Source organism: Brassica napus, chromosome A6 (genome assembly GCF_020379485.1).
Source record: "Brassica napus cultivar Da-Ae chromosome A6, Da-Ae, whole genome shotgun sequence".
Taxonomy (NCBI): domain Eukaryota; kingdom Viridiplantae; phylum Streptophyta; class Magnoliopsida; order Brassicales; family Brassicaceae; genus Brassica; species Brassica napus.
This window is the reverse complement of record NC_063439.1, coordinates 5,341,637-5,351,049: the sequence shown is the minus strand read 5'-3', so window position 1 is coordinate 5,351,049 and position 9,413 is coordinate 5,341,637. Positions and strand designations below refer to the sequence as shown.

The following is a 9,413-nucleotide window of genomic DNA, read 5'->3' as shown; positions in this document are numbered from 1 at the left end:
GAGGTATCATAGATATGGGTGTTCGTAGGGAAGCAACGGTAGAAGAAGTATTAAATAATCATCGGAGGAGAAGGAGGCATAGGGGAGCTTCTCTTCAAGATATTGAAAAAGAGCTGGGAAACTTGCTGAGAAGCAGAGTAATTCAGAGTTGGACAAAGATCTGTGGCGCTGGTCCTCGGGGTTTAAGCAAAAATTCTCTACCATGGAGACTTGGCAGTTGATAAGAGAGACGGGGCTGCAGTGTGACTGGGGAAGCAGGGTCTGGTTCTCCAAAGCTACTCCAAAATTCGCTTTCATAACCTGGCTTGCTTTCAAAGATAGACTTTCAACTCTGGATCGCGTCTCTCGTTGGAGTCAAGGAATTGACATTACATGTGTACTCTGTAAGAATGCTCCGGAAACGCGAAGCCATATTTTCTTTGAATGTGCTGTTTCCTCTCATATTTGGGAGCAGCTCACCAAAGGGATAATGCGCAATTCCTATTCTAACTCATGTGAGACTGTAATGCGATTGATCTCGGCTAGCATGGAGAAGAAGAAGCGTTTCTGCATCAATTATGCTCTTCAAGTAGCTATGTATTTCTTGTGGAGGGAACGAAACAAGCGGCGTCATGGGGAACCACCGATGCCACTGTCTGTTATGCTCAAGCTCATTGATAAGACCATCCGAAATAAACTCAGTTTGGTGCAGGGGAAACGAGTAAAAGGTCTTGAAGAAGTGCTGCAGTTCTGGTTTAGTACAAGACTGTAAATACTTTAGACAGACTAGGAGTTTTGGAAATTGTATAGAGATAGGAGTAGTTCCTCATAAACAAGGTTTCACTTGATGTACAAAGGTTTTTTGATGAATAAATGTAGCATTCATTCAAAAAAAAAAAAAAAAAGAGACAAAATCTGGATTCCACGTTTCATCTATTTCTTTAACAGTTTAAAAATACTTTACCACCTTATATTATCGTTTCCTTTGTAATTTTAATATGGAATCTCGCATCCTAACAATTAGAACTGATGCTCATTTGTTTTTTATGACTGACATTTGTTTATTTAATCGTTCTGGATTTCATATATTTTTATATATTTATTTTCATCTTGTATTGCTGTTTTCTGTGAACTATAAATGCTGATTATTGGATTCGTAGAAACTTGATTTGGTGAGTCAACTAAAATCTTCTCTCTGTTTCTTTCATTCCATAGTGTGATTTCTTAACCTCCCAATCAAAACTTGATCTATTTCTTAAGTTACAATTGTATCCCATTTGTTATTTAATGTAGAATTGCTGAAAAAACTGGTGGAAAAAGAAAAGAAACAATATGGCGCTTACTTGGACTCATAAAGACAGGAGAAATAAGGGTTCACGAGAATTTGGAGGAACTTAGCACTGGCTTGGTAGATTATATAGCTGAGATATCAGAAGCGTCGATTCTAAAACATGGTGCTTTCTGCATTGTTTTATCAGGAGGCTCTCTCATTAGCTTGATGGGGTAATTACAAGTTTTACTAAAAACGTTTTTAAGCTTGTTAAGATCCCATTTTCAGTCTCCTTGATCGCTCTCCTAATGGATTGTTCAACAGAAAATTGATCGAGTCGCTTTACAACAAAATTGTAGATTGGGATAAATGGTATGTTTTTTGGGCGGAAGAGCGTGCGGTAGGTAAAAGCCTTGACGATAGCCACTACAAACTCGCCAGGGATCATCTTCTAAGGTTATCTACGTCTGGATTGGGTTTTGATAACTTAATGTATAGAAGAAACTTGAGGCTCTTGTTCTGAGAGTTGCTTTATTTTTTCAGGTAAATGTGTTTCCGAGGCATATATATTCCATTAACGACAGGGTATCAGTCGACAAAGCTGCAACAGAGTATGAGTTCGCCATCAGACAGATGGTGAAAAAGCGAACTGTGACTCCATCTGAGAACAGTGAATGTCCCAAGTTTGATCTGTTCTTACTAGGGATGGGCTCGGATGGGCAAGTAGCCTCGCTCTTCCCCAACCACTCAGCACTCGAGGTGAAAGACGATTGGGTTACGCACCCAACCAACTCACCTAAACCGCCACCAGAGAGAATCACATTTACTTTGCTAGTCATTAACTCAGCTGCTAACGTCGCTATACTGGCAACCGGAGCATCCAAAGCCAATGCTATCCACTTTGAAATCTGACTTGCCATTACAAGATAGCTCTTTGTCTCTTCCTCCACGTCTGGTCCAGCCGAGCAACGGGAACCTGGTGTGGTTTATGGATAAACCAGCAGGATCCAAACTTAACGGGTTTAAATCTCTCTGAATAGAATTTAGACCATCTCCTTGTTCCAAAAGCTAATTGCTCTTTACATTAGTGATGAGTGATGACCCTTTTCGAATGAAGAGCAACCAGTTTAGAAACATGGACCATTTTTTTTAACTTTTCTAACCATGCAAGTTTCAACAAAGTACAGTACCAGGTCTAGTAACTATAACACTAACATAGTCAATAACTTCATAAAACAATCTAATCTCAAACTCAATGAAGTTATAATCTGACACAACTCAGGCGAAAACCAAACCGTAATTCTACAGGAGGAAGGGGTGGGAGTGAGAGAAACCGGCAAAAGCTTACTTTCATCAGGGATTATCATGGCTTAGAGCTTCGGCCTCAGCTCTTGCCATAGGATCATCTTTGACCTCCGTATCTTCTTCCATCTCCCCTTGTCGGTCTTGCGCCAACTTCTTCCTGTGAAGTTCCTCAGCAGCCTCCATAGCAGCCTTGTTCTCAGCTTGGATCTTGAGTATTTCCTTTTCTTGTTGCTGCCGCTCGAACCATGTGTCTGCATCCGCCCAAACTGAAAATAAAACACAACCAAGAAAGATCAGTTTATTAACCAATGAGAATTAAGAATCTCTCTGCTTAACCAAGAACATATCGATCATCCTAAGCTTGAGTTAACTTCAAATCAGAGAATTAACATATCCAAACCCTAATTTCAACAATCCCTAAGTTCCAGACTCATTCATAAAACCTCAAGCTAACACGAATCAACATCAACAACAGATCAAAATCAACTAAGGAGGAGAGGCAACGTACGTGGATGAGCGGCCCAGCCCTGTTCTCCACCCTTGATTTTCTCCGGGAGGGCATAATTGACGGTGAGAACACGGCCGTACAGCTCGGCGCCGTCCATGTTATCCATGGCGGCGGAAGCGTCTTCTCTCTCTAGGAAAGTGACGAATCCGAAGGATCTGTGCTTCTGGTTGGCTTGGTCCAGCGGCGTCTTCACGTCCTTGATGTCGCCGAATGGTATAAACGCGGCGTGGAGGATCGATTCGTTTACTTCGTCGGCTAAGCCTCCGACGTACAACGTGTTCTTCTGCATCGCTTGCTGCTGTTGAACCGCCGCCATTGCTCGAGTTCCTTCTCTCTCTCTCGGTGAGACTAGAAAGACGACGACGTTAAGAACAACTTGTTCTGAACAAGTCTGATATTAATGGGCCTTAACTCTTTTGGCCCACTACGGTTAGCCTAAGAATTTAATATTTATTTATTTTCTTAATGTTTTCTATTTTTCTTAGTGTTTTTTTTTCTTTTTTTATTAGTGATTTTCTTCATTAACAATTTAACATGTTGACAACACAAATTAACAATTTAACATAGTTTCTTGAAACAGAAGCTAAGATGAAATTTTTTTGAATGCTTACTAACAATTTGCAGTAAGATAATAATAGAACTCATGATAGTTAAGGAAATGCTTGGAGTTTTTTTTGTCAGATGATAATACAGTGAGAAAATGTTTTATGGATATTTCACTTATTCATAACTGCATAAATTATAACAATGGACTAAATGATCGAGTACAAGCATTCTACAAGATATGAATAAAATCCATAGAAAAAAAAATCAATGAGAAAGCTTTAAGATTCATAACATTTTTGTAAAGGGCCATGCTTGTTAATGATGACAATCATGAACATCATCACGTCCACACAGAAGCTCTCCATTTAGTTTATCCACTGCTTGAAATGTTCCTCCTCCATCACTCCTCTATATTCAAACCAAGAAACAAAACAAAAAATTTATAACCCAATTTTATTTTTCTTTCTAAAACCATATATATATTTGTAACCTTACGTACCTTGTAAAAATCGACAGCGACAAAATTCGCCCATCGGTCCCCAGCGGTTACGTAACATGTCTTAATCGTATCGATAAGATGTTGAGAGTTCTCCTCACAACTCAAGAGCTTAACCGGAACTGTGCTGAAATGATTTACCAAAACCAAAGCTTTGGTTTTATCGGTTAGCTGTGCAGATTCTCCCCTATTGCTACATTCCGAAGGCTTAACTCCATCGTCCCCATCTGAAAAAAATGAGATTATTCGGTTATTTTCTCGACCAACGTTTCGGAATTTTGGTATCTCATCACACTCACATTGGTTTTCAAGTACGTAGTTCCACTGGTAAGCTATTCCTTCGGTTTCTTGCTTGGATTTATCTGAAGTGAAGACGACTAGCCGGTGGTTATTTGCAACCATATCCTTAACCAATGGCCAATCTTGGCCACCCTTAGGCATGTCTTCAACCGGAAACCAGAATTTCTTCAAACCAGAGTCAGTAAAAACTTTGGTTAACGCGTTTGGCGATTTGACGTAATCCTCGAGAAATATTGTCACGATCTCTGATGGATTTGCTGTCAAGAAGGCGAATACCTCCTCGAGCGTGTCTATTGCCCGATTCTAAAATGTGATATAACAAAACAAATTATTTTACCGAAGACATGTTGAGAGTCTTTTATCTTTACAAAAAATTGGTGAGATTAGACTTACAAACTTAGTGAATTCAAAGCATTGCTCGTTAAACGAATGGCACAACCATACGTCTCCTTCGTAGTCGTACGTATCCAACATCAATGCTCGAACACCACTCTGAACATTTACATTATAGTCTAGAAATTAAGAAACATAATGAACTGATTATGTGTCAATGAATTAATACTAACATTGAGTTGCTCGGTTATACTATCTTCTTGGGTCGCCACATGAAGCGGTTTTCCTTCGATGGCATATGAATTGTGGGTCGTCAAAAATGCATATTTGTTAAACGGCATGGAATTGTTCTGTTACAAAAAAACACACACTAAATAGTTATTAATGCGTCATTATAGTCTGTCAAAAATATAAAGATTCGTTGTGGCTCGATTTGAAGAAGAGTAATAAGTAGTTAGACCGTTAACTCAAGAGTCGCTGATCAGACCTACCTTAGGACTACGACAAAAAGACATTCTAAACGTGTATATAATAGCGTGACAGAACTCAACAAGAAGAAAACAAATATATACAACCGACGTAAAAAGTAAAATTAGGTCCAAAACTATGGACCAAATGATCCATCATCGGAGAGACATGTTAAGAATGTCCCTTTGAAAATTAGAAGAGACTTAAAGTGACATGACTCTCATGTACATTCATATACTACACACAGAAACACTAAAATACAGGTTAGTTTATGAATTATGTGACCTAGGAGATAGTATATAAATTATAAATGCAAACAATTCCTTTTCCGTTGGTGTTTAGCGTTTACGTTTACAGTTTTTCATGCTATGATATTCGTGTTGATGGTATATGAAACACAACAGTTTTAACATATAAAAATAAAAAGTGTTTCTTACTTACCACAAGGGAGAATTGATCTGTGATGTTTGATCTTACGCATCTTGCAGCATCGATGCCGCATTTAAAACAACCAAGTCCAACGCTGCACTCTTCGTCGGATGAGCATTGGTCGCCGAGCTGAATATTGATGAAAATCCCTAAATTGTAACATGGATGATAACATCCCTACTATTCTATAAAATATATCAAATATATATTCATTTGATCTCCATAAAAATTTCTGGCGAGTTGACATAGTTGGTTACCGCAACGTTTGCAGAACTCACATTGCATCTTTAGATCTCATATTTAATCTCGATTTTTTATGAAAATTGGTTTACCTGTTTTGAGCCATGGGAAGAAGCAAAGGCGATTGATGAGAGATGAAGCAAAACCAAAGTTGTGACTGCAGAGAAGAATCTGAAACATGCCATTGTCACTGTTTTTTCCAAAAAGAAATATCTATTATCTTTTGTAGAATTAGTGTAACTTTAAAAACGAAACGCTTATTACAACGTTGGAATCTTGGTTAGTGATTTACTGATTCTGATATTTTGTTCATGAACTTATAATTTTTTAAAGATTATCTTTCCTTAATATCTAATATATCTGTCTTGTTTGGGTAACCCCTTTGAAAGTAATTAATCCTTTTATATATAGAAAATTAGAAAAAGATTTGACCAAAAAAGAGTGTAAAGAATTAAAGAGTCATTTAATAAGAATGAAATAAATCAGATTTGACTAGTTTTGAAGTTTTCACTCTGAATAACATATAACGAAAATGAATTTTAAAAATCTGTAATACTTTGGTCTAACCACACACAACACACTTACACACATATATCTATCGATTGTTCTGGACAATTTCGGGATTCCGGCGACGGTTAAGCCTCATATCTTTAGCACTTTGGTAAAGGAGTTGTGATATCCCCAGTTTTTACCGTAGCACAAGTCTTACTGCCCGTAACTATTTACCGCTTTTTGTCACAATCAGACCAATAATTTATATTATTGAGTATACTGAGCCTAATACTTGTATAGAAACAGAGGCTCTCTATATACTGTATACTTGTATATAAAGAAACTTCCTTTGTACATTCTCATTAATCTAATATACATACATTTTAAGTTCTTGCGCTCTCGTTCTCAATATCCTTGATATGGTATCAGAGCATAACAACTTTTCCGCCATTTTTCTTCATTCTTGAGCTTCGATTCACATCATGAGTGCTTCGATTTCTCATCTCTTCTTCGATTTCGTCATCTCGATGGTGCTGAGTGTTCTGGATCTGATCGTTTTCGTCTATCTCGTTTTCGTGATTCGTCTTGCGTGCTTCTGAGCTTCGATTCGACTTTGTCGAGCTCCGATTCGCATCGCCACTGTCACCGTCTCTTAGTTCGTTTTCGATTCAGCTCACCTTCTCACCGTCGTCACTGTCTTAGTCCGTTTCTTGATTTCATCCGATGACTCCTGGAGATTCTTCTCGTTCGATTGTGGATCTGTACGAGAACCCTTATTATCTGCACAACTCGGACCATGCCGGCTTGGCACTTGTTTCGGATCGTCTTGCCTCTGGAGCTGACTTTCACTCATGGCGTCGCTCTGTTCGTATGGCGCTCAACGTCCGCAACAAACTCGGATTCATTGATGGTACAATCTTAAAACCTCCTGCTGATCATAGAGATTCAGGTTCTTGGTCTAGGTGCAATGATATGGTCTCTACTTGGTTGATGAACTCTGTTTCCAAGAAGATAGGTCAGAGCTTGCTATTCATGTCTACTGCTGAGAGTATTTGGAAAAATCTCATGACTCGTTTCAAGCAGGACGATGCTCCTCGCATCTTTGAGATTGAACAACGTCTCAGTACTATTCAGCAAGGCTCGTTAGACATTAGTACTTACTATACAGAGTTGGTTACACTCTGGGAGGAGTATCAAAACTATGTCGATCTCCCTGTATGTACGTGTGGCAAATGTGAGTGTCATGCGGCTTCTTCTTGGGAACAACTGCAACAAAGGAGTCGTGTTATGAAGTTCTTGATGGGTTTGAGTGAGTCTTATGAAACCACTAGGCGTCACATCTTGATGATCAAGCCTCTTCCCCCGATTGAAGAAGTTTTCAACTTGGTTACTCAAGATGAACGTCAAAAGAACATCAAACCATCTACACGGGTTGATAACGTTGTTTTCCAGAACTCAACGAGCGAACTTGGTCAGTCTACGTACTCTGGACCAGTCGAGAATGCTGCCTATGCTGCTGTGAACAACAACAACTATCGTTCCAGGCCACGCCCTATCTGCACACATTGTGGTATGGCAGGTCATATCGTGCAGAAGTGCTTCAAATTGCACGGTTATCCTCCTGGACATAGGTTCTACAATAGCAATTCTCAGCGTTCTAATGCTCAGACTGGTTCTTTGCAAAGATCATCTCAATCCAGGCCTGCGCAACCGCTTTCACAGCAGAATAATGTTGCTAATGTCACGACTGGTTCTTCGGTTGCTTCTCCTGCAGGAAACCTGAATCTCAATGCTTTTCATCCTGATCAAGTTCATCAACTCATTCAACAGTTACAGTCTCATCTGCGACCTCCTGAACCTGTTATTTCACAGTCATCAGTCAATGCGTCAATAACAGATACTGGTTTCATGGCTGCTCAATCTTCAAGTGGTACTGTCTCACATACCTTTCCTTTTCCTTCCACTAGCCTTCGTTTTGAACATCATTCTTTGACTTTCCAACACCAAACACTTTCCTCTTTATCTACACATTTGCCTTTGGGTTCTTGGATAATAGATAGTGGAGCGACTACGCATGTTTGTTCTGACTTAGCTATGTTTAGTTCAGTTTCTCTTGTTTCAGGGGTCACAGTTTCTCTTCCAAATGGAACGAAGGAACCGATCACTCATACTGGCATAGTGCATTTGTCTGACACTCTTGTTTTGCATAATGTCTTACATGTGCCTTCTTTCCATTTTAATCTCATCAGTGTTAGTAGCTTATTACAAAAACATCGTCATTCTGCTCACTTCTTCTATGATTCTTGTCAAATACAGGAGCATACTCAGGGCTTGATGATTGGTAGAGGTTCTGTGATTCACAATCTATACATTCTTGATCAACATAATCATTCTCCGTCGTTGAACTTCTGTGGATCCTTGAAGGTTGATGGTTTTCTTTGGCATCAACACCTCGGACATCCATCTTCTGCCAAGTTACAACATCTCTCTGCTGATATTGCTTTAGATAAGTCCTCTCATCTTGAGTCTCCTAGTTGTACCGTGTGTCCTTTAGCTAAACAACGTCGTCTTCCGTTTCCACATAAGAATAACATGTCTGCAGAACCATTTGATCTTATTCATATAGATACTTGGGGTCCCTTTTGTATTGAGTCTGTTGAGGGTTACAAGTATTTCCTTACAATTGTAGATGATCACACTCGTGTAACATGGATCTATATGATGAAATATAAAAGTGATGTTTCTGTTATCTTGCCTTCCTTTGTTACTCTTGTGCGTAATCAGTATAAGGCCAATATTAAAATGATTCGAAGTGATAATGCTCAAGAACTTGCGTTTTCTAATCTGATAAGAGAGCATGGTATCTTACATCAATTTTCATGTGCTTATACTCCTCAACAGAACTCTGTTGTTGAGCGTAAGCATCAACATCTTTTGAATGTATCCCGTGCTTTGATGTTTCAATCTCGAATCCCTTTACAATACTGGAGTGACTGTGTTCTTACGGCAGTTTTCTTGATAAATAGAACACCTTCTTTGCTTTTAAA

At 39.0% G+C, this 9,413-nt stretch overlaps 2 protein-coding genes and 1 pseudogene across 2 annotated transcripts; 1 reads left to right on the top strand and 2 right to left on the bottom strand.

Moving 5' to 3' along the window:
* Positions 1-202: 202 nt before the first annotated feature.
* Positions 203-2,537, top strand: LOC111198968 (annotated as a pseudogene).
* Positions 2,376-3,431, bottom strand: LOC106346555 (peptidyl-prolyl cis-trans isomerase E). The gene is made up of 2 exons (XM_013785923.3): positions 3,063-3,431; positions 2,376-2,820 (listed from the first exon to the last, which is right to left on the bottom strand). Exons 1-2 carry the CDS (start codon positions 3,376-3,378, stop codon positions 2,603-2,605), a joined length of 534 nt encoding a protein of 177 aa, XP_013641377.1. The 5' UTR covers positions 3,379-3,431; the 3' UTR covers positions 2,376-2,602.
* Positions 3,432-3,973: 542 nt separating this feature from the next.
* On the bottom strand, positions 3,974-6,428 carry LOC111198967 (PI-PLC X domain-containing protein At5g67130-like). The gene is made up of 7 exons (XM_048734963.1): positions 5,967-6,428; positions 5,647-5,763; positions 4,971-5,087; positions 4,798-4,896; positions 4,404-4,707; positions 4,058-4,331; positions 3,974-4,016 (listed from the first exon to the last, which is right to left on the bottom strand). The coding sequence occupies exons 1-7, from the start codon at positions 6,057-6,059 to the stop codon at positions 3,974-3,976; spliced, it is 1,047 nt and encodes a 348-aa protein (XP_048590920.1). The 5' UTR covers positions 6,060-6,428.
* Between the last annotated feature and the right edge of the window lie 2,985 nt (positions 6,429-9,413).